This window comes from Quercus lobata, chromosome 4 (assembly GCF_001633185.2).
Source record: "Quercus lobata isolate SW786 chromosome 4, ValleyOak3.0 Primary Assembly, whole genome shotgun sequence".
NCBI lineage: Eukaryota > Viridiplantae > Streptophyta > Magnoliopsida > Fagales > Fagaceae > Quercus > Quercus lobata.
The window spans coordinates 33481217-33507027 of NC_044907.1; the positions used below are offsets into that span (position 1 = coordinate 33481217).

The 25811-nt window shown below is 35.9% G+C and overlaps 2 protein-coding genes and 1 pseudogene across 3 annotated transcripts; all 3 read left to right on the forward strand.

Annotated features, from left to right (window-relative positions):
- Positions 1–2122: 2122 nt before the first annotated feature.
- LOC115987249 (aspartic proteinase CDR1-like) lies at positions 2123–3667 on the forward strand. Of its 2 annotated transcripts, XM_031110758.1 has the most exons (2): positions 2123–2988; positions 3235–3667. In XM_031110758.1, the coding sequence occupies exons 1-2, from the start codon at positions 2181–2183 to the stop codon at positions 3582–3584; spliced, it is 1158 nt and encodes a 385-aa protein (XP_030966618.1). In that variant the 5' UTR covers positions 2123–2180; the 3' UTR covers positions 3585–3667. The 2 variants fall into 2 exon arrangements, with proteins under 2 accessions (XP_030966618.1, XP_030966617.1); XM_031110757.1 differs by having other exon boundaries at positions 2123–3667.
- Positions 3668–11417: 7750 nt separating this feature from the next.
- On the forward strand, positions 11418–12995 carry LOC115985074 (annotated as a pseudogene).
- Positions 12996–24284: 11289 nt separating this feature from the next.
- Positions 24285–25692, forward strand: LOC115984213 (aspartic proteinase CDR1-like). The gene has a single exon (XM_031107182.1). The coding sequence runs from the start codon at positions 24314–24316 to the stop codon at positions 25643–25645; it is 1332 nt and encodes a 443-aa protein (XP_030963042.1). The 5' UTR covers positions 24285–24313; the 3' UTR covers positions 25646–25692.
- The last annotated feature ends 119 nt before the right edge of the window (positions 25693–25811 follow it).

The window sequence follows — 25811 nt, forward strand, 5'->3', positions numbered from 1 at the left end:
CTTTTGTTCTCTGATTGCTACTTTCCCTTTGCCTTTGGTTGTGTTTACTGCCTATATGATGAGAATCTGCCAAACTTAGTACAACTTGTGTTTTCATTTTCTTTTTTGGATAAGTAATTGACAAACCACGATAATTTATTCTGCAGAGAACTAGAGACATTTGGTTGTTGTTTACTGCCTATATGATGAGAATCTGCCAAACTTAGTACAACTTGTGTTTTCATTTTCTTTTTTGGATAAGTAATTGACAAACCACGATAATTTATTCTGCAGAGAACTAGGGACATGAACAGTTGTTTACAAAATAATTTGTTGAGTTGTGACTGGTGAGTCTGTAACTGTCTGTTATAAAAGGATGTCATCGTGTAAGATATAACTTGTTCCAGCCTTCTTTAGTCGTTCCTTAGAAGAAATCCATAGTCATATAATGTTCATAATGAACATTGAAGTTCATTTTCTTTTTTTCTTTATGCTTAACAATGTATTTTCTAATTGAAAGATATCCTTCATCTTGATTCCGTTTGGTGTGACTCTTTGTGTTTTGCTAATATCTATTTAACATTAACACTTCACATTGCTGTTACAGTAGTGTCAAACTTCTCTGATTTGTGAGTTACGGTGCTTTCCTTAGTGGAGTATTATCCTATTTCTGGTACTTCTGTATATCTTGTGCAGCTTTGTGGTTCATTGGTTGTACTTAAATGAAAGTAGTTTTTTGATTGGTAAGGTACTAGATTTACATGCATTCGTTAGTCTTAAACCAAGATCCCATCATTTTTTCTAATTATTTAAGATAAAGCTCATTAGTTATCTTATGATTAGCTGCAGTTTGGTTCTTGCTGGTTTATTCCCTGCACTAGAACAACTAATAGTAAACAATGTATTCATAATGATGGTTCGAATCTTGACAGTATTATTAATATAGATGTTATTGAAATTTCCAACTTTTATACTCATATTATGTTGTTAAACTTAGAATATAGAATTGGATTTAAATTTGTGCAGAATTGCTTGGTTTTTAGGTGTTTTCCTCTTTAATAGCAGGTATTACCTTGAGACCTTAAGGCATGCAAGGATGTGGACTTTTGATGTATATGGGTGTAGTACATTGGACTTTTGATGTATTTGGTTGTAGTACATTGAATGAGATTTGGACCCAGTTACATTATATTTGTGTTTTGGTATAATGATTTTGTAATATGTGGTTCTTGTGCATGATTGTGGTTTTTTTTTTTTTTTAAAAAAAATTAAAAAGTAAAAACTTATTTTGAGAGTCAAAAGACCCTTAAATATTCCTATTTATCAAGGGTTGTACTTTTAAATCTTTTAACCCTTGCTATAATTTTTTAAAGGATTGGCAATCGTCAATAAAAGATGGAGCACTTGTTTTGAGGGCCACTAATTTTGTTGAAATTTCATTTTCAACGGTGTAAGTTTCGAAAATTATCGAGGGTTAGTTAAACTCTTAACATAATTTTTCTCAAGGTTGTTTTTATACATTTTTCAAGGATTTTGACCCTTGAAAAGAAGCCAACTTTGTTGTAGTGGCATAAGGAGGAAAAAAAAATAATGAATGAAAAGATCATAGACCAAATTTAGAAGGAATTTCATTAAATATATGAAATGCAATATCAAAAGAACATATATAGAACAGGTGAATTCAAATCAACCCAAAAGATGATTCAAAGGAAAAACATACATTTTTTCATCCCATCCAGCAATCATGGTTCCAAACACCTTGCTTGCTTAGTTCTCCCTATCAAACACGAAATAGTTCATTCAGTTTAGGCCATGAATTGTCAAAAAAATGGCCCAAATAGATATCTGAGATCATATCCATTTGCCTCCGGAAAAACAAGACCTAAGCCTTGTCCAAATTTTGTCTCTCTCAACATGTTATTCACGCGAACTTGTGTGTGGGGACAAGTCATCCATTATTCACGTGAACTGGGTCCAACCTGTTTCTGAAATCACCACAACCATGTCCAAGCAAAAAACGTTTTATCAAAACCAGTGATTCAGTAGTCAAATATTCTTGACAAAAGAAGAAAGTGTACAAATTAAAGCCATGTCGAGTCCTTTAATAATTTGAATTCCAACTCCATAGATAGTGAAGCAATTATTGACGGTGCACAAACAAAGACTCCTTGTGAGAATCTAATAGAGGCCACAGGGTCACAATGCATACACATAATCTTGCAAATTTTCATCATCGCTTCTCCTACAATCAATCAATCATGTCATCTCATCATCACTCACTTCTTTCTTTTGCTGCATTGGCAACTACATTCTCCATTGTCTTGCTTTGTATTTTCTCTCACGTTGAGGCTCTCAATGAAGGCTTTAGCGTGGATCTCATCCACCGCGACTCCCCCAAGTCTCCCTTCTACAACCCTTCAGAAACTCATTCGCAGCGTGTAGCAAAGGCCTTGCGCCGTTCCATTAACCGTGTCAACAGTTTTAAGCCAACTTCTTCAGTCTCTCCCAATTCACTCCAAACAGACATTTTCTCAGATATTGGCAGCGGCGAATACCTTATGAAGTACTTTGTTGGCACGCCACCAGTCCCAATACTAGGCGTTGCCGACACGGGTAGTGATTTGATTTGGTTACAATGCAAGCCTTGCACTGAGTGCTACAATCAAACAGCTCCATTTTTTGATCCTGAAAAGTCCACAACCTACAGAAGAATTTCCTGCACTTCCTCGCAATGTGAGTCTCTAGATTATATAGATACCTCATGCTCAAAAGATAGAACAAGTTGCCAATATTCAGCGAATTATGGGGATAAATCATTCTCAAAGGGAGACCTTGCTGTTGACACTCTCACTCTGAATTCAACTTCAAGCCGCCCTGTGCCTCTCCCAAAAACTGTCATAGGGTGTGGACTCAATAATAGTTTAACCTCTGGAGTCACAGGTTCCGGCATTGTTGGGCTTGGAGGCGGCTCGAAATCCCTTGTTTCCCAATTGCATTCTTCTATTGGTGGTAAGTTCTCCTACTGCTTGGTGCCATTTATTTATTCCGAAGACAATACCTCAAGCAAATTGAATTTCGGTAGTCATGCCGTGGTTTCGGGCTTTGGAACCGTGTCTACTCCCTTAGTACGCCACAAACGCCCACACACCTACTACTACCTAACACTCGAAGCAATGAGTGTTGGCAACAAAAGATTGGAGCTAAGTAGTTCTTCTGCCTCTGGAGGCTCAAAGGGCAATATTATCATTGATTCAGGTTCCACATTCACATATTTCCCAGCAGAGTTCTACTCCAAGTTCGAAGCAGCAGTAGCAGAAGAAATTAATTTTCAGTGCATTGATGACCCAAGTCACGCTCTTAGTCTTTGCTACAGTAATTCAAATGATATACGTGTTCCAGGTATCACAGCACATTTTAGCGGTGCAGATGTGAAGCTGAATCCAAACACCACCTTCTATCAAACTACTGATGATATTTTGTGCTTAGCTTTCGCTGCTGAAGAACCATCCATCTTCGGTAACTTGGCCCAGTCCAACTTGTTGGTAGGCTATGACCTAGTGGAGAAAACAATATCTTTCAAGCCAACGGATTGCACCAAGCTCTAAGCTGAAAATTAAAATGCATGCATGTATCTTTATATATTTATATCGTAATTTTAATTAGCATGCATTTCTTGGCTTTTGTTGGAGATCACGTTTGCCTATGTTTGGTTGGTATGAATGGGTTTGGTGCGGGATACATAAAGTGTAGTATACTTATTTTTTGAACTGAAATTGTGAGCTGAAGACATGATTTTAAAATAGAAATCATATTTTCAATTCATGATTTTAGTTAAAAAAAATGTGTAATAATGTGTGTAATAGTTTTTACACATAAATAAATATAGTGGCTTTTGTTCTAGGATAGGGATGGGTGCAACATATATATAATCCCTGCTGTGTTAACCTTTTATTTTTATTTTTTTTGGTTAAAGTTCTTTCAAGTGAGCTTAGTTAGAATTGCTTTAGTTAAGAGGGTTTAAAAAATAAAATTCAAATAATAAAGAAAGTACAAATCTGAAAAGAGAAAGTATGAGAAACATTCTTGCATTAAACTTGTTCAATCAATACAATGGAACTTTTAAGTAGCTAAATTTCCACACTTAAAAAAAGTAAATTAGTAGTTAGGACTAGAGAGGTTTGAACAATAAATATTTCCATTGAGAACATCAAGAAGTTTTTAACTAGTTGAAGTATAAGACTCACCTTAAGTTTTCCATAATCCATACCTTGAGCCTTAGTGGTACTGATACTAATTATATATATTAGATATGTTTCTTGAATTCTGAAAGATAACATTACTTTAAGCCTACTCCTAATTTTTAATCCTAACAATGATGATGATGATGATAACATTACTTTAAGTATATATGTTTTTCTTTTTTCTTTTTCTTTTTTCCTTATAAGTTTTCCGAATTCCTTCCATATGTTTTTCCTATAATATTTTTATAGTTTTTTCTCCAATACGTGAATTTTTAGTATTTTCAACCATTTAATTAAAATTATTTGCACCATTTTCTTTAGTACTCACAAATTAATTTTTTTATATTTCCATTGATAACCCCAAATATACCAACAATTGTGATATCATAAATGAAAATAAAGTTATATGTATATCAAGGAGGAAGTGTCATTGTATAATTTTATTCTATTTTTAAAAAGAGTTTAAAAGTTTTATATGAAACAATTTTCTAAAATAAGCCCCCCCCCCCCCCCAACACACACACACACACACACACAAAGCAGCTCTGCGCCACCAAGCTACAATGTTTTTGCCTTATCTACACCATTATTAAAACACCTGTAACACTGATTAAAAAAAATAATAATAAAAAGAAAAAAGAATCCTACTATACAAATCAAAAAGACAGAAAAAAAACTAACAAAAGAAAGTAAAAGTCAAAAATTGAGAGAGAGACCCATGGATGTGATCTCCCGGCGAAGGGAATACTCTGGATCTCCTTTACAATTAATAAAAATCATATATGTTGTTATACTAATAGTCAAGTATTACACAAAACAGATTATTAATTTGATTCTTTTGTGAAAAATCAAATTAGCAATGTATCCAAAGCCAATTATCACAAAGATAATATAACATATAGACCATGCATGCAATCATAATTGCAAAATACTTATCCAGAGAGTTTGAACTTTTCACCACAAAATTATTAATTATCAAAAATAGAATTTTGTCAAAATTCCTTGTTCAAATCACGATTTCACATATATTTTATAAGGGTGGACCCAGTTAAACTATTAGTTAACACTTTATAAGCTCGGGAATGTGGAGCACAAAACTTATACATTATAAATAAATGGAAATTAAATAGATTAACTCACCAAAATTTTAATTTTCATACGGGAAAAACCCATTTGCATTAGTCATTGGAGTTGGCTTTAATGCTCCAAGAGCTATGCTAGCCCCTTGAATATGATTCGAAATTTATAAGTTAGAGCAAATTGCTAATTACTTGCGAAGGGGCTGAACAATCTCATCACATCAATTCATAATGATAAAATTTTATATATATATTAAAAAAAAAAAAAAAAAAAAAAAAAAAAACCAAAAGCAAAAGAGCCTAGCCATTGTTATTTTATTTATCATTGACCTAGCCTAGAGGAAGAATAATATCAAACCTGTCCATTCTAAACATGTCCAAAATTGGATAGAGTGGAAGTCCCTGCAAATAATTTGAGCATAACTTAGTGTTAGTTATTCTAAAAAAGATTTTTAAGCATAATCGAAGTTCTACCTTTAATAACTTTGGCTGCGTTTTATGACCTATAGTCTCCAATTCTCCCTTTCTCCATCCTTTTGGAATATATATATATATTGTAATACTTTCTCTTAGAAGGCATTAATTTTATTTGAATTTTAATTCCAATCAAGAAATGCAAGAAATAAAAAAGAAGCAAAATTTTAATAAGCAAAGCATTCACTCAATTCTAGAGTCTTTTTTGTTGCAATAAGGACAATCTTCCGAGAGTCCTAGTTAGACACAATGTGTGAGGAAGATCATTCCCTATTTCTCTTTGATGAATGGAGATTGCAGATTATAAATAAATAATAAAAAAAAGAGTTAACAATAAACAAAATTAGACAAAGCAAGTAAGGGAAAAAAATTTTAAACCATGGAATAGTGGACAAAATTTCCTTATGCCCTTTTCACCCAAATTATAAAGCCTTATGCCTTCATTCCCAAACTAATTAGGGAAATGCCTCTCTTTTGAAACTCAACTTTCTCAAAATTGAGTTAAGGCCTATAATGACGTTTTTAAGGACCTATATAGGGCTCCAGGATTTTTTTTTTTTTTTTTTTTTTTTTTTTTAACTCGATTATGAGAAAATCGAGTTACAAAAGAAGGGCATTTCCCTAATTCGTTTAGGAAGGAGGGCATAAGGCTATATAATTTGGGTGAAAAGGGCATAAGGCATTTTTGTCCATGGAATAGTTGTAACTTGCAAGTACAAGGCAAGCATGAAAACACACAAAATTTATTGTATATCAAAGTAAATGAAATATTTAATCAGTTTATAGGCTAATAAAAAAATTCAAGCCAGTCTACAATCTCAAAATAAATTATTTCAAATTATATGTAAGAGAAGAATCATGCTTTATAATCACGAAATTACTTACTAATTTAAGTCAACAACAATCTGTAAATCAATTAGTTCATGTTAAAGACTGAACTCTGTGCAAGTATCACCATTCCAATTAACGATTATCTTTTTTCATTCTTTGAGTATCAAATTATATTTTGTAAGTCTACAATTGATTTCTAATATAACCAAATTATTCATTTCCGTAAAAATTTGATCTTAAACTACCATAATATTTAACTTTTCTTCAGATTTATCACAACACGAGGAAAAAAACAAAAAACAAAAAACAAATAAAGATTAATATCACATATCAAATTTAATAAATATAGAAGAGCTTGCTTGCTTGGTTCTCCATATCAAGACACTTTAAAAACCCAATTAGTTTATGACAGTAATTGTCAATGAGTGGCTCAAATTGAATGATGTATTTGAATGGCCCAAAGAGATATCTGAGATCAAAACAAGACGTAAACTTGTGCATAGGAACAAGAAGTCAATTATATATTTGAGACCAAGACGTTAGTGATAAACTAGTTAAGTGTGAATATCTATTACTGGGTCCAACCCTTTTTTGAGGTCTATAACTTCTACAGTCACCAATCTTGTTTAAGTGGGCAAAATTTGCCAAATAATAACTTTTTAGAAAAAATTTTGGTACATAGCATGCAAATGAAACATTTTAGTAAATTAGACTGTTTTTGGAACTCGAGTTTACCAAACTCGAGTTCTAACCCATTCAAACTCAATTTCCTCTTGGGTGAAGTCTAATATGGACCCCCCCCCAAAAAAAAAAAAACAAAAACAAAAACCGTGGAACTCAAGTCTAGGAAATTCGAGTTCCATTTGAATAGAACTCGAGTTTCCTAAACTTGAGTTCCTTGTGAATAATTTTTATGCACTTTGAACTTGAGTGTAGGAAGCTTGAGTTACATTATGGAATTGGAGTTTCATAGACTCGAGTTCCACTTAAAAAAAAAAAAAAAATCTAACTTACTAAAATGTTTTTTTTACTAATATTTTTCCAAAAAGATACTGTTCAACAAATTTTGCTCTGTTTAAGTGTAAACCTATGACACATTGACACTAAGAGACTCTATAGTCTATTCACTTGCCACCAATTTCCTCTTCTCCCCATAAAAGTTTATTTATGGTAATCAGCACATCACAACTTTATTTGGAAAGAAAACCGTTTATACTTTTCATATATATTTTTAGTTGACATGAATTTTGAAAATCTAATAGTTAAATAACATATTTTTATTATATTTTTTATACTTTAAAAATTTTAAGAAAAATATAAATCAATAACTATGTTATCTATCACATGTTTAAATTTTAAATATTTAAGATCTAAAATTATACATAAAAATAAGTTTATTAATCGAACAGTAAATAATATCCGATTTAAACAAAATTTAACATACATATTAATAACATTAAAAGCATATAGTCTAACCGTTAGATTTTCAAACTTAAAGAGATACTCTCCAAACTTTATTCAATTTATATTCTAAGAAACAAATTTCGTCGTGCATAAACAGAGACTGCTTGTGGGAATCTAAATTTTAATTGGTAACTGCCAAAAGCTATCTTGTCTAGAAGTGTGGAAATAGCTTTTGCTTTCCTGAAGTAAATTGGGATGGTATTAGTGATCGGTTGCGTTTTCTTAGTTGTGAGTTGTGACTCAGAAGTGATTGGCTGGAACTGTGGCGTGTACGATGGAGGGACATGTGTAATATCAGAGCTTTTTTCATTTCACATAAAAGTGATGTCAAAACTTTCCTAAACTGAATTCTTAACCAATATTGTACGGCACTCATTAACATGACCCAAAACTAAGGGAAATGTTAACGAGTGCCGTATGACATTGGTTAAGAATCTAATTAAAAAAAGTTTTTCTGGAAAAAGAAAAAAAAAAGCAATTAATATTTTGACAACTTTTTTCATTTCCCATAAAAGTGATGTTAAAACTTTCCTAAAATGAATTCTTAACCAATACCGTACGGCACTCGTTAACATGACCCAAAACTAAGGGAAATGTTAACGAGTGCCGTATGACATTGGTTAAGAATCTAATTAAAGAAAATTTTTATGAAAAAAAAAAAAAAAACAATCAATGTTTTGACAGCTTTTTTCATTTTCCATATAAGTGATGTCAAAACTTTCCTAAAATGAATTCTTAACCAATACCATAAGACACTTATTAACATGACCCAAAACTAAGGGAAATGTTAACGAGTGCCGTATGACATTAGTTAAGAATCTAATTAAAGAAAGTTTTTATGGAAAAAAAAAAAAAAAAGCAATTAATATTTTGACAGTTTTTTTCATTTCCCATAGAAATGATGTTAAAACTTTCCTAAAATGAATTCTTAACCAATACCGTACGACACTCGTTAACATGACCCAATGCTAAGGGAAATGTTAACGAGTGCCGTATAACATTGGTTAAGAATCTAATTAAAGAAAGGGTTTATAGAAAAAGAAAAAAAAAAAAAAAGCAATTAATGTTTTGATAGCTTTTTTCACTTCCCATAAAAGTGATGTCAAAACTTTCCTAAAATGAATTCTTAACCAATACCGTACGGTACTCGTTAACATGACCCAAAACTAAGGGAAATGTTAACGAGTGCCGTATGACATTGGTTAAGAATCTAATTAAAGAAAGTTTTTATGGAAAAAAAAAATTTAATATTTTGACAGCTTTTTTCATTTCCCAAAGAAATGATGTTAAAACTTTCCTAAAATGAATTCTTAACCAATACCGTACGACACTCGTTAACATGACCCAAAGTTAAGGGAAATGTTAACGAGTGCTATATGACATTGGTTAAGAATCTAATTAAAGAAAATTTTTACGGAAAAAGAAAAAAAAACAATTAATGTTTAGACAGCTTTTTTCATTTCCCATAAAAGTGATGTCAAAACTTTCCTAAAATGAATTCTTAACCAATACCGTACGGTACTCGTTAACATGACCCAAAACTAAGGGAAATGTTAACGAGTGCCGTATGACATTGGTTAAGTATCTAATTAAAGAAAATTTTTATAGAAAAAGAAAAAAAAAACAATTAATGTTTTGACAGCTTTTTTCATTTCCCATAAAAATGATGTCAAAACTTTCCTAAAATGAATTCTTAACCAATACCGTACGACACTCGTTAACATGACCCAATGCTAAGGAAAATGTTAACGAGTGCCGTATGACATTGGTTAAGAATCTAATTAAAGAAAGTTTTTATGGAAAAAGAAAAAAAAAATAATTAATGTTTTGACAGCTTTTTTCATTTCCCATAAAAGTGATGTCAAAACTTTTCTAAAATGAATTCTTAACCAATATCGTACGACACTTGTTAACATGGCCCAAAACTAAGGGAAATGTTAACGAGTGCCTTATGACATTGGTTAAGAATCTAATTAAAAAAAGTTTTTATGGAAAAAGAAAAAAAAAAAGCAATTAATATTTTGACAGCTTTTTTCATTTCTCATAAAAGTGATGTCGAAATTTTTCTAAAATGAATTCTTAACCAATACCGTACGACACTCGTTAACATGACCCAAAACTAAAGGAAATGTTAACGAGTGTCGTATGACATTGGTTAAAAATCTAATTAAAGAAAGTTTTTATGGAAAAAGAAAAAAAAAAGCAATTAATGTTTTGACTGCTTTTTTCATTTCCCATAAAAGTGATGTCAAAACTTTCCTAAAATGAATTCTTAACCAATACCGTACGGCACTCGTTAACATGACCCAAAGTGAAGGGAAATGTTAAACGAGTGTCGTATGACATTGGTTAAGAATCTAATTAAAGAAAGTTTTTATGGAAAAAGAAAAAAAAAATAATTAATGTTTTGATAGCTATTTTCATTTCCCATAAAAGTGATGTCAAAATTTTCCTAAAATGAATTCTTAACCAATACCGTACGACACTTGTTAACATGACCCATTGCTAAGGGAAATTTTAACGAATGCCGTATGACATTGGTTAAGAATCTAAATAAAGAAAGTTTTTATGAAAAAAAAAAAAACAATTAATATTTTGACAGCTTTTTTCATTTCCCATAAAAGTAATGTCAAAACTTTCCTAAAATGAATTCTTAACCAATACCGTAGGACACTCGTTAACATGACCCAAAACTAAAGGAAATGTTAACGAATGCCGTATGACATTGGTTAATAATCTACTTAAAGAAAGTTTTTATGTAAAAAGAAAAAAAAACAATTAATGTTTGGACACTTTTTTTTCATTTCCTATAAAAATAATATTAAAACTTTCATAAAATGAATTCTTAACCAATTCGTTAACATGACCAAAAGCTAATACTAGAGTGCTGAACAGCTAATAAAAAGCTAATATTAGAGCATTAATTCACACAGAAGGAGATGAAAGTGCTGAACAGCTATTTTATCCCTCCAAATACTTGTTATCCATTTTTTATTATATTTTTTTTATCTTCTTTTTACTTTGTATACTTTATTATATTTATTTTAATTGTTATTTATAGTGTTAAATATATTATTTTATTATTTTAATATATTATTACTAAAATAAAACTATTAATATTAAATGTTTTATATAATAATGTAGTAAAATAAATAAAATAAGTTTTTTCTCATAAAAAAATAATAAAATAAAATACATTTTTGAGGCGGTAAAAACTATAATTTTTTACTCTTTTTATGTGAATGCAACGACGGAATGCTCATCTATTAGAACTATAGAAGCCAGTGACTCACTATAGATAAATACTTAATCCTACACATTTTCATCAACACCTCTCCAACAATCAATCATGGCATCGCATCATCACTCACTGCTTTCTTTGGCTGCATCGGCAACTACGTTCTCCATTATCTTGCTTTGCTGCTTCACTCTCATTGAGGCTCTCAATGGAGGCTTTTGCGTGGATCTCATCCATCGCGACTCTCCGGACTCCCCCTTCTACAACGCTTCTGAAACTCATTCGCAGCGCGTAGCCAAGGCCTTGCGGCGTTCCATTAACCGTGTCAATCATTTTAAGCCAAGTTCTTCAGTCTCTCCCAATTTAGCCCAAACAGATATAATCTCAAACAGCGGCGAATACCTCATGAAATACTCAGTTGGTACACCACCAGTCGCAATACTAGGCGTTGCCGATACTGGAAGTGATTTGATATGGCTACAGTGCAAACCTTGCACTGAGTGCTATAATCAAGCAGCTCCATTTTTTGATCCTAAAATGTCCACAACCTACAAAAGCGTTTCTTGCACTTCATCACAATGCGAGTCCCTAAGGAAAACATCATGCTCCAACGATGGAACAAGTTGTCAATATCCGTCTCTTATGGAGACCAGTCATTCTCAAACGGAGACCTTGCTGTAGACACTTTCACTCTGGGATCAACTACAAGCGATAATCCCGTGTCCCTCCCAGAAACTATCATAGGGTGTGGACATGATAATAATGGAACTTTTGGTGCCGAAGGTTCCGGCGTTGTTGGCCTTGGTGGCGGCACGGTTTCCCTTGTTTCCCAATTGAGTTCTTCTATTAGTGGCAAGTTCTCCTATTGCTTGGTGCCATTAACTTCAAGAGACAAAAAAATCAAGCAAATTGAAAATTGGTAGTGACGCCGTGGTTTCGGGTCCTGGAACCGTGTCTACTCCCTTAGTCCCCAAAAGTCCAGACACCTTCTATTTCCTAACACTCGAAGCAATGAGTGTTGGCAGCAAAAGATTAGAGTTGAGCGGTTCTTCTGGCTCCGGAGACTTAGAGGGCAATATTATCATTGATTCAGGAACAACAGTGACAACGTTGCCACCAGAATTCTACCCCACGTTTGAATCAGCAGTAGCAGAAGAAATTGATTTAGAGCGTGGTCATGACCCGAGTCAGTTTCTAAGTCTTTGCTACAAGCGCACATCAGATTCTATTGAAATTCCTATCACAGCTCATTTCACCGGTGCAGATGCGAAGTTAAATCCAGGCACCACCTTCATTCAAATAAATAAGGAACTTTCGTGCTTGGCTTTCCGTGCTAATGAAAGTACCATCTACGGTAACTTGGCCCAGTCCAATTTGTTAGTAGGCTATGACCTTGTGAAGAAAACTGTATCTTTCAAGCCAACGGATTGCACCAAGCTCTAAGCTGGAAATTAAAACTGCATCTTTATTTAATTTTACCTATAATTTAAATAAGCATGCATTGGGTGGGTTCCATGTGCCTATATATGTGTTCTTGGCTTTTGCTGGAGACCACGGTTTTAGCATGGGATTGATACATATATGCTGCCTTCAGTTCTAGTATGGAGATGGATGCAAGAAATGTTGGATATGATCCTGATGTAATGTTTTTTGCAATAGTAAACAAAATGGTGCCTGTTGATTTTTTTTGAACAATCTGTCTCTTATTTTTCTATAACGATTGTGTGTTTTACATTCTAGCTAGAATTTTCTCTTATTTATTGAATAGGCATTAGAATAAAGTCAACTCTTGTAATTCCACTTGGTTGGGAACTCTATAAAAGGAAGCAGAAATGCGGTGTGATTGTGTGTGGGAGACAAAATGTTAAAGACTGAGAGATAAAAAATGCAGAGAGAAAGACGCTAGTGATGAACTAGTTAAGTGTGAATATCTATTACCCTTTTTGAGGTGTATAATTTCTACAGTCACCAATCTTGTTTAAGTGTAAACCTGTGACACTGAGAGACTCTATAGCCTATTCACTTGCTGCCAATTTCCTCATCTCCCCATAAAAGTAAGTTTATTTATGGTTATCATCACATCACAACTTTATTTGAAAAGAAAACCGTTCGGAAGTAATTTTTTTTTTTTTTTTTTTGGGACTAAAAAGGTAAATTTGAATTAAAATAATGAAATAAAGGTACTTAAAGCTGTGTTTGTTTTGGTTTCAAACCACTTCCAGAAATATTTTTCCATAAATGCGGGTGTTTAGTTGCACATGGAAAATAAATTTTCTGGAAAATATTTTCAGTTGACCGTGTAAAATGAGGCTTTGACCCGGAAATGGTTTGAAGTGAAGATTTTCACTTCAAACCATTTCCAGGTCAGATGCGCAAAGAGAGAGATAGAGAGAGAGAAAGAAGAGAGAGTTACCGATCCACCGATCGCACCCTAGCACCGGCATCGTCATATATCTCGCACAACCACCGAGATCGCATCACCACCGAAGACCGATCCACCCAGACCAATCGCACCCCACCGAAGACCGATCCACCCAGACCGATCGCACCCAAACCAATCCACCGAAGATCGCATCACCCCAGACCAATCCACCCAAAACCGATCTCATCGACGCCATCGTTACCCACGACCGATCTCGTCGTTACCCATCGCCGATCTCGTCGCCCTCTCGTCGTTACCCATCACTTAGACTGATCTCTCCCTTTCCCTCCATTTCTGATCACTCTCTCTTCCTCCCTCTCTCAGTTTGACTGAACAGTGGAGTTTAATGAATGGTGTTGTTTTGATTTTTGTTTTTTTAAGTTTATAGATTGAAATTTTCTATTATAAAATTTGTTTGGTAGCTGAAAAAATGGGTGAGAAAATGTGAGAAAGTAGGAGAAAAATAGCATTTTCAGAATGTTAGCAAACACATTAAAATTTTTCTAGAACAATTTTCATAATGCAACCAAACATTTGAAAATAATTTCTTTTCCCGAAAATAGTATTTCCGAAAAATATTTATTTTCCGGAAAATATTTTACATGAACCAAGCACAACCTTAAGTAAGGTCCTGATGTGTGCTTAGGGCTATACAAACTAGCCTGACACCTAGGACAAAGAGAAAAAAAAAATATATCATCATTACACCCATCCCTTCAAAACAACAAATGTGTCCATTGGTTTGCCACTAACTTTTGAACCATCCCTTCAAACAGCTAATGTCTCCGTTGGTTTGCCACTAACTTTTGATTAATATTAGAGCATTCACACTCAAAGGAGATAAAAAGCTAATACTAGAGCATTCACACTGAAGAAGATAAAAGTGTTGAACATCTATTTTATACCTTCAAACACTTGTTGTTATCAATTTTTTATTATATTTTATCAATCTTTTTTTTTCCTACTTTATTATATTTATTTTAGTGATGGTTTATTGGAGTCTTTTGGCTTAATATTGGTAAATCTGAAATTTATTTGCGTTATAGGTACTGTTTGAACTTAATTGGGGAATCGAGGAAAGAGAAAGAATTTCAGCAATAGTGTTGCCGAATTTCAACAAAAGTAGGAGAGAGAAAGGGAAAAAGTTGGAGAGAGAAAGATTTTGAATTTCGGCAACGCTGTTACCGAAATTCCTCTGCCCAAATTCCCTGCCCGAGTCCTATGTCCTATGTGCCCGAGTGTGGAGTGCTCAAAAAAAAAAAAAAAAAAGCAATTGCGGGAAAAAAAGAATTTTTTTTTTTGGTAATTGTGGCAATGGCATTGCCGAAAATGGGAGGGGGAAAAAAATTGTTGTTGTCGAAATCTGGGAAGAAATTTAAAAAAAAGTGTTACATTCACGATATTTTTATAATATTTTCACAACAAATCACAGGTGATTAGTTATTATTATTTCAAATTTGTTTTTAACACTGATATTACTTTTTTAATTTAATAATAACAACCTGCTACTTAAAATTTGTTGTAAAAATATTGTAAAAATTGTGTGTACCTATCATTTCTTTAAAAAAAAAATAAATAATAGAATTGTGGCAATGGGATTGCCGAAATAGGTGAAAAAAATTTTCACCTATTTCGGCAATGCCATTGCCGAAAATAAGAGGGAAAAAAGAAAAAGAAAAAAAAAGAATAGAATTGTGGCAATGGGATTGCCAAAAATGTGAGAAATAAAAAAAGAAAAAAGAGAGGAATAGAATTTTGGCAATGGTATTACCGAAATAGGGAAATTTTTTTTTTTCGGGGTAATTGTGGCATTCCCGAAAATGGGAGGGGAAAAAAAATTGAATGGAATTATGGCAATGTCATTGCTGAAAATGGGAGGAAAAAAAAATTGTTGTTGGAAGAATTTAAAAAAAAAAAGGTGTTACATTCATAATATTTTTATAATACTTTCACAACAAATCATAGGTGATTAGTTATTATTAGTTCAAATTTGATTTTAACACTGAGATTACTTTTTTAATCCAACAATAACAACCTACCACTTAAAATTTGTTGTAAAAATATTGTAAAAATTGTGTGCACCTATCATTTCTTAAAAAAAAAAAAAATTGTGGCAATGGGATTGCCGAAATAGGTGGAAAAAATTTTCACCTATTTCGGCAATACCATTGCCGAAAATGTGAGGTAAAAAAGAAAAAAAAAAAAAAGGGAAAAGAATTGTGGCAATGGGATTGCCGAAATAGGGGGAAAATATTTTCACCTATTTTGGCAATGGCATTCCCGAAAATGTGAGGGGGAAAAAAAAAAAAAAAAAAGGAGGAATAGAATTGTGGCAATGGTGTTGCCGAAATAGATGATAGGTGCACACAATTTTTACAGCAAATTTTAAGTGGCAGATTGTTATTGTGGGGCCCAAATAATTTATGGGCCAGGCCCATTTACCCGTAGGGAGTCCAAAGGCCCAAGCCGAGGAGGGCTATGGCCCAAACTCGATAATATAAAGCACAAGATAGCCTTGGGATACAGCCGAGGACAGTTCAGTCCTCAGCAGACCCAAAGTCCCACCGGAAAGAGGGGCAAAAGCGGTATAGGACTAAACTTGAAAGAAAATCTAAAATATTCAGGGAAAGCTGCCCTTACTGCCATTCAATACTCTGCACCTGACAGAGCCGTATTCTTCGACTTTTACAACCACCCCCAACGACTTTGGGTATGGGCTGATGGGACAAGTATCAGGCTTGAAAAGGTTGACCCTATACGTGGACGAAGGACAATGAACGCAGGCTAGTATAAAAGGAAAAATAAGTAATCTAGAAAAAGGGCTGGGAAAAATGGCCAAAAACCAGAGCCTCCTAGCCCACCTCCAGGAGAAAGACTCCAGGGGTGAAGAAAACTTAACCATGTATGAACACCACGAAAAACCCACCGTCTGGTGACCAGGGCCTAGCCTTTCAAACCCATGCTCTACAAATGATATTGTTTGGGCCATTTCACGTGCGAAACCAACACTGTTACGGTTCGTTACAAAATCGTGTCCTTACAATTGGCGCCGTCTGTGGGAAAGGCTTGTGTGTTGGCATAGGCGGTAGGTCGAGAGAGTTCCTTTGTCATTTCTAACAACTGGTTATAGAGTTTTAGTGTAAAGTTCCGCTAGGGGCTATACTTCTTGACTAGGGGCTACGCTTGGTAGCGTTAATCGCATGGATAATTCTAAGGGCTTGGCCGAGGAGCTAACTCCCCTAAAGCCAAGGTCCCACGCAAAGAGAAAACTGAGTTTTGGACAGAACCAAGGTATTGTATGGTCCTCGGACTCAAACCTATGGGGAAACTAACTACTTGGATGAGAAAACTGGGTTTTGGACAGAACCAAGGTATTGTATGGTCCTCGGACTCAAACCTATAGGGAAACCAACTACTTGGATGAGAAAACTGGGTTTTGGACAGAACCAAGACATTGCATGGTCCTTGACTCAAGCTAATGGGAACCACACTTGGATGAGAAACGATGTTTGGACAGAACCCAAGCATTGCATGGTCCTCGGACTCAAGCCTATGGGGAAACCACTACTTGGATGAAAAACTGAGTTTGGACAAACAAGTAAGTTGGCAGGTCCCTCGGAACTCAAACCTATGGGGAAACCAACTACTTGGATGAAAAAACTGAGTTTTGGACAGAATCAAGGTATTGTATGGTCCTCGGACTCAAACCTATGGGGAAACCAACTACTTGGATGAGAAAACTGAGTCTTGGACAGAACCAAGGTATTGTATGGTCCTCGGACTCAAGCCTATGGGAAACCAACTACTTGGATGAGAAAACTGAGTCTTAGACAGAACCAAGGTATTGTATGGTCCTCGGACTCAAACCTATAGGGAAACCAACTACTTGGATAAGAAAACGGGTTTTGGACAAACCAAGGTATGTATGGTCCTCGGACTCAAACCTATGGGGAAACCAACCACTTGGATGAGAAAACTGAGTTTTGGACAAAACCAAGGTATTGTATGGTCCTCGGACTCAAACCTATGGGGAAACCAACTACTTGGAAGAGAAAACTGAGTTCTGGACAGAACTAAGGTATTGTATGGTCCTTGGACTGAAACCTATGGGGAAACCAACTATTTGGATGAGAAAACTGAGTTTTGGACAGAACCAAGGCATTGCATGGTCCTCGGACTCAAGCCTATGGGGAAACCAACTACTTGGATGAGAAAACTGAGTTTTGGACAGAAGCAAGGCATTGCATGGTCCTCGGACTCAAGCCTATAGGGAAACCAACTATTTGGATGAGAAAACTGAGTTTTGGACAGAACCAAGGTATTGCATGGTCCTCGGACTCAAACCTATGGGGAAACCAACTACTTGGATGAGAACACTGGGTTTTGGACAGAACCAAGGCATTATATGGTCCTCGGACTCAAACCTATGGGGAAACCAACTACTTGGATGAGAAAACTGGGTTTTGGACAGAACCAAGGTATTGTATGGTTCTCGGACTCAAAACCTGTGGGGAAACCAACTACTTGGATGAGAAAACTGGGTTTTTGACAGAACCAAGGCATTGCATGGTCCTCGGACTCAAGCCTATTGGGAAACCAACTACTTAGATGAGAAAAAGATTGAGTTTTGTAAGGTTGGATACTTAATAACAATTCTAAGTTACTCAATCCTCGGCTCAAATACTGTAAAATGTTAATGCCAATAGGAGTGTTAAGAAGATGGTGAAACGCCCCACTATTCAGTAGCCTAGGGGAGCTGTTCATTTTGCGGGTGATATGTCCTCGGATGGTTACTTCCTACACCGCATCGAGCATTGAGCTATCATCTTGGCTAGTTTTGGGGTAAGTATCGTTTTTCACAGGTCGGCATTGTTGTGCCAAACAACTCTATTAAAGTTATGGTGATATCTTTTTCTTAGCAAGCATTTTGGCCCTATGTGTCATTGATTCAAATGCTATATTATTGTGCCGAACAGCACTTGCAAATTCATAATAGCGCCCTTCTCTTTGATAAAGGATTAGGGCCCCAAGTATTGTACTCTAAGGTTGGCGGTATTGTGCCAGGCCGACTCAGTAAGCTCATCATAATGTCCTTTCTTTTCCTGCCTAATGGGAGTTTCAGCCCTAAGTATCATTTGTTCGATTCAGTATTATTAAGCTGGATTGTTTTTATAAACACAGAGCAAGATCTTTTTATTAACTGGGACTTTGGTCCTAGACGTCGGTCACGGTTTAAAAATAAAAAGAATTCACAAGATTGTATGTCTATGCATTGCGCTATCATTTCGAAAATATAGAGATAGAACATGTGAAGTAAAGTGATAACAATTTTTATTAATATAAAGATGTATTACAACGTACAAAGAGGGGCTTAAACAAGCCTATACAAAAGGTAGATTGCCAAAACAATAAAAAAAAAAAAAGCAATACATTAAGTAAACAGTCAGATCTCTTTTTTTTAAACTCGTCTCCGAAGTCCTTCTAAACTCTGCCTCAGTAGCGCCCATATTGAGAGAAGGACCTTCTTCAGAAGAAGATGGAGGAGATGAATGAAGAAGATGGAGGAGATGAATGAAAAGAAGGAGGAGAAGAAGAGGGAAGAGATGAAAAGAAAGAAAAAGGAGCAAAAGAGGGAGAAGGAAAAGTACCAGGGTGGATCTGGTGGTGGAAAGAAGAAGAAAGAGAGGCAAAAGGAGGCACCAATGAATGAAGAGAGGAAGAAGCAGGGGCACTTAGTCCCTGCCTCATTCCTGACTCCTAACACACTGGTGCCATGTTAGGTATGCTCATGAGAGAGCGGTTGGTACTGATGATGGGTGTCCTCGACTCAGTCACGCCGAAAGTTTGACGTGACGAGTCCCTGTTTCGGATTTTGGCTGAAAGGAAGGTGAGACAAATCTTGAGTCTCCGCCACCCTTGCCCTGACCGAGCCATTTCGAGCTTGATTAGAACATGGTGCTTTTGGGAGGGGTATGGTTCCTTCATTGCTTATTACTATGGTGAACGTATCACAATTTAAGGTATAACCAGAGGGTAAAAATAAACTCTGGGAGGAATCTAAGGGTTTCAGATTTTGGGGAGGTTAAAGGGGTTCATGTATGGGAGAAACAACTCTCGCCTTTCCTTTTTATATGAGGGACGGAGCGGAAGGTACTTAATATGTTCAGATCTCCAAGGAAATCTGCAAACAAGAATATGCCTGTTCCGTTTCCCCACATCATCAATAACCATCCAATCTGAAAGGTCTCGTAAAGGGAAACTATTAAAGACACGCTTTGGATAGCCAAACGGCATGAGCGCGTCGTGAATAAATTAAGAGGAACGTCTCGTAGACCGGTACATTTCCTGGGCAGGTGGAGAACCGCCAACATCAATGAAAGGCTGAATTATATGAGCCATAATAAATGCTCGGTATTACCAAAACCCCCATTTCCAACCAAGAGGTTGGACAGCAGGGTTTTGAGGGCTATTGTGGGGCCCAAATAATTTATGGGCCAGGCCCATTTACCCGCAGGCCCATTTACCCGTAGGGAGTCCAGAGGCCCAAGCCGAGGAGGGCTATGGCCCAAGCTCGATAATATAAAGCACAAGATAGCCTTGGGATACAGCCGAGGACAGTTCAGTCCTCAGCAGACCCAAAGTCCCACCGGAAAGAGGGGCAAACGCGGTATAGGACTAAGCTTGAAAGAAAATCTAAAATATCCAGGGAAAGCTGCCCTTACTGCCATTCAATACTCTGCACCTGACAGAGCCGTATTCTTCGGCTTTTACAACCACTCCCAACGACTTTGGGTATGGGCTGATGGGACAAGTATCAGTCTTGGAAAGGTTGACCCTATACGTGGACGAAGGACAATGAACGCAGGCTAGTATAAAAGGAAAAATAAGTAATCTAGAAAAAGGGCTAGGAAAAATGGCCAAAAACCAGAGCCTCCCAGCCCACCTCCAGGAGAAAGACTCTAGGGGTGAAGAAAACTTAACCATGTATGAACACCACGAAAAACCCACTGTCTGGTGACCAGGGCCTAGTCTTTCAAACCCACGCTCTACAAATGATATTGTTTGAGCCATTTCACGTGCGAACCCAACACTGTTACGGTTCGTTACAAAATCGTGTCCTTACAGTTATTATTGGATTAAAAAAGTAATCTCAGTGTGAAAATCAAATTTGAACTAATAATAATTAATCACGTGTAATTTGTTGTGAAAATATTATAAAAATATTGTGAACGTAACACATTTTTTTTTAAATTCTTCCAACAACAATTTTTTTTCCTCCCATTTTCGGCAATGATATTGCCACAATTCCATTCAATTCTTTTTCCCCTCCCATTTTTTCCAATGCCACAATTACCCAAAAAACAAAAAAATTCCCTATTTCCGGCAATTACCATTGTCCACAATTCTATTTCTCTCTTTTTTTTTTTCCTCACATTTTTGGCAATGACATTGTTGAAATAGGTGGAAATTTTTTCCACCTATTTCGGCAATCCCATTGTCACAATTCTATTCTTTTTTTTTTCCCTCACATTTTCGGCAATGGCATTGCCGAAATTTTTTTCACCTATTTCAGCAATCTCATTGCCACAATTCTATTATTTAATTTTTTTTTTTAAAGAAATGATAGGTACACACAATTTTTACAACAAATTTTAAGTGGCAGGTTATTATTATTAGATTAAAAAAGTAATCTCAGTGTTAAAATCAAATTTGAACTAATAATAACTAATCACCTGTGATTTGTTGTGAAAGTATTATAAAAATATTGTGAATGTAACTTTTTTTTTAAAATTTCTTCCTAGATTTCGGCAACAACAAATTTTTTTTCCCCTCCCATTTTCGGCAACAACAAATTTTTTTTCCCCTCCCATTTTCGGCAATGCCATTGCCACAATTACCAAAACAAAATTTTCTTTTTTTCTCTATTTCAGCAATGGCATTGCCGCAATTGCTTTTTTTTTTTTTTTTTAGCACTCCACATTCGGGCACACAGGACACAGGAGCCAGGCAGGGAATTTGGGCAGAGGAATTTTGGTAACAGAGTTGCCGAAATTCAAAATCTTTCTCTCTCCTACTTTTGTTGAATTTCGGCAACACTGTTGCCGAAATTCTTTCTCTTTCCTCAATTCGCCAATTAAGTTCAAACAGTATCTATAACGCAAATAAATTTCAGATTTACCAATATTAAGCCAAAAGACTCTGGTTTATTGGGTTAAATATATTATTTTGTGTTATTTATATTATTTTAATGTATTATTACTAACATAAAATTATTGATATTAAATATTTTGTATAATAATATAGTAAAAATAATAACGACTGAATACGTTTTTGAAATACTAAAAACTAAAATTTTTAACTCTTTTAACGTGGATGCAACGACTGAATGCTCATCTAATAGAAGCCACTTACTCACTATCAGGGATGGACCCAAGTGGAAGTGGGGGCCTAAAGGGTCCGACCCCGGGCACAAAAAAAAAAAAAAAATAAAATAATAGTATATAGAATTAAAAAAGAAAAAGAAAAAGAAAAAAAAAGGCTTAGCCCCCTTGGTTTTTAGCTCGGGCCCCCTTGGTTTTTAGCTTGGCCCCCTCACCTCAACGGCTCAGCCATCCCTATGACCCAGCCGGCCAGCCCAAGAGGCAAGAGCCCATGAAACCTTAAAAAAAAAAAAAGTAAAAAATAAAAAATAAAACCCAGAGTCGAAGGGTGCGTTTGAATCGACTTCAAACCAATTCCGGAAATCAATTTCCGGAAAATTCTGTGTTTGGCTGTCACGGAAAATATTATTTTCCGGAAATTGATTTCCTGTTGACCGAAATTTTCAGCCTTGACCACGGAAAATGATTTCTGTCTTCATTTTCACTTCAATTGACTTCCGGAAAAAGAGAGAGAGAGAGAGAGAGAGAGAAGAGAGAGCCCAGATCAGAGAGAGAGAGGGACGATCGCGCCGACGAGCGGCGCGGTGCACGATCGCGATCGTCGATCGAGCGACGCGATCGACGATCGCGATCGACGAGCACAGACGAGCGCGCTCGTCCATCGCGATCGTCGATCGACGAGCGTTTCGCCGGATTTGATGTATTTTCTGGTAAACTGATTAAACGAACCAAACACCAAAATTAATTTTCCGTAAAATGAATTTTGTGACAGCCAAACACATGAAAACGTTTTCCTTTCTGGAAAATAGCATATTTTCCGGAAATGATTTTACGCGAACCAAACACAGCCGAAGACTCCAAACCAAAACCAAATGGAAAAGCCTAAAATGAAGGAAAAAAGAAAAAAGAAGAGAGAAGAAAGGGAGAGGCGAGACCGTGACGCCGTTGCCCATGCCCACGCGAGAGAGACCCACGCCGCCATCAGCTGTCGCATGCCCAAACCCACGCCGCCGCTGCCGGTTGTTCGATCTTGTGAGACCCACGCCGCTGCCGCCGGTTGTTCGATCTGCCCAACCCAGCTTCGTTTCTCCACTGCTCCGGCCTTCACCGTTCACAGGTATTTAACCTATCCTTTCCTTCAAAACCTAATATAATGTTTGTGAATCTTAGAATCTATAATCTATGCTTGTGGACTTGTGGTGTTTGTGTTTTTACTGATGAGTGATGAACTGATGTTGGTGATTCCGTGATTGTGAATTGAATCTGTGCCTGACGGCCCTGACTGCTTGTGGTCTTGTTGTTGTTGTTGTTTTTTTTTTTTTTTTTTTTGGCTTTGTGACTCTCTGTGACTCTGTGTTTGCGACTCTCTCTTATTATATAGATAAGAGAGATAGAGAGAGAGTAGAGTTTGTAAAGATTAGAGAATATATTATTAGTGTAGTATTTGTCTTGATTGTTCTTTGTTGACTGGTAGACTGGTAGTTGGGCAACAATAAGGACAAGTGACAGAAAACAAAAAGTTAAAGTTAAGAAAATTTTTTGTTAGTAGTGCAGAATAAATTTATAGTGTCCGTAGTGGGATTGGGTTAGTGTCTGAAATATGGAGACAAGACAAAGACAAAGAGATAAATAAAGGCAAAGACCAAAGACTAAAGAAAAAAACAAATCATTTAAGAAAATAACAGTGATTCACTTGTGCCTATTGTTAACTCATAATGCTAAATTAGATAAATTTATAAATTGAAAAGAAGTGAGAAATACTAAATTTATAATTAAATGCATCATGCATATTACCTTGATTCTAGTATTTGTCTTTAGTTAGTAACAACATTTAGCGTAGATGTTATAAATTGAAAAGGATATAGCTTCGACACTTAGTTTGGATTCAATCGTAGATGATTTTAAAGATTTGAAAGAGCGTCGAGTTCTCTTTTCATAGATGATTGTATCAAGAAACAATAGTGTTTCGTGTCTTTTGTTTTTGTTGGTAGATGATTGTATCTTAATATATTAAGAAACAATGATTTTTGGGTATTTTTCTTGATTGATAGTTTTATTAATACTATATGGATGTGTATTTGAAATTTTTTTTCCACTTATCTCCGGCCCCCCCAGCTTAAAATCCTGAGTCCGTCCCCGCTCACTATATATACATACTTAATCCTACACATTTTCATCAACACTTCTCCAACAATCAATCAATCATGGCATCTCATCATCACTCACTTCTATCTTTGGCTGCATCGGCAACTACGTTCTCCATTATCTTGCTTTGCTGCTTCACTCTCATTGAGGCTCTCAATGGAGGCTTTAGCGTGGATCTCATCTATCGTGACTCTCTAGACTCTCCCTTCTACAACGCTTTTGAAACTCATTCGCAGCGTGTAGCCAAGGCCTTGCGGCGTTCCATTAACCATGTCAATCATTTTAAGCCAAGTTCTTCAGTCTCTCCCAATTTAGCCCAAACAGATATAATCTCAAATAGCGGCGAATACCTCATAAAATACTCAGTTGGTACACCACTAGTCGCAATACTAGGCATTGCCGATACTGGTAGTGATTTGATATGGCTACAGTGCAAACCTTGCCCTGAGTGCTATAATCAAGCAGCTCCATTTTTTGATCCTAAAATGTCCACAACCTACAAAAGCGTTTCTTGTACTTCATCACAATGTGAATCTGTAGGGAATACATCATGCTCCAATGATGGAACAAGTTGTCAATATTCCGTCTCTTATGATGATCAGTCATTCTCAAACGGAGACCTTGCTGTAGACACTTTCACTCTGGGATCAACTACAAGCGATAATCCTGTGTCTCTCCCAGAAACTATCATAGGGTGTGGACATGATAATAATGGTACTTTTAGTGCCAAAGGTTCTGGCATTGTTGGCCTTGGTCACGGCACGGTTTCCCTTGTTTCCCAATTGAGTTCTATTGGTGGCAAATTCTCCTATTGCTTGGTGCCATTAACTTCAAGAGTAGAAAAATCAAGCAAACTGAATTTTGGTAGTAACGCCGTGGTTTCGAGTCCTGGAACTGTGTCTACTCCCTTAGTCCCCAATAGTCAAGACACCTCCTATTTCCTAACACTCGAAGCAATGAGTGTTGGCAGCAAAAGATTAGAGATGAGCGGTTCTTCTGGCTCTGAAGACTTAGAGGGCAATATTATCATTGATTCAGGCACAACACTGACAACATTGCCAACAGAATTCTACTCCACGTTTGAATCAGCAGTAGCAGAAGAAATTGATTTAGAGCGTGGTGATGACCCGAGTCAGTTTCTAAGTCTTTGCTACAAGCGCACATCAGATTCTATAGAAATTCCTATCACAGCTCATTTCACCGGTGCAGATGTGAAGTTAAATCCAGACACCACCTTCATTCAAATAAATGAGGAACTTTCGTGCATGGCTTTCCGTGCTAATCAAGAAATTACCATCTTTGGTAACTTGGCCCAGTCCAATTTGTTAGTAGGCTATGACCTTGTGAAGAAAACTGTATCTTTCAAGCCAACGGATTGCACCAAGCTCTAAGCTGGAAATTAAAACTGTATCTTTATTTAATTTTATCTATCATTTAAATAAGCATGCATTGGGTGGGTTCCATGTGCCTGCATACGTGTTCTTGGCTTTTGCTGGAGACCACGGTTTTGGTATGGGATTGATACATATATGCTGCCTTCAGTTCTAGACTTCTAGT

What these genes read in the sequence shown, in the direction of transcription:
- LOC115987249 (XM_031110757.1), top strand. Translation starts at nt 2,181, where the DNA reads ATGCATACACATAATCTTGCAAATTTTCATCATCGCTTCTCCTACAAT.
- LOC115984213 (XM_031107182.1), top strand. Translation starts at nt 24,314, where the DNA reads ATGGCATCTCATCATCACTCACTTCTATCTTTGGCTGCATCGGCAACT.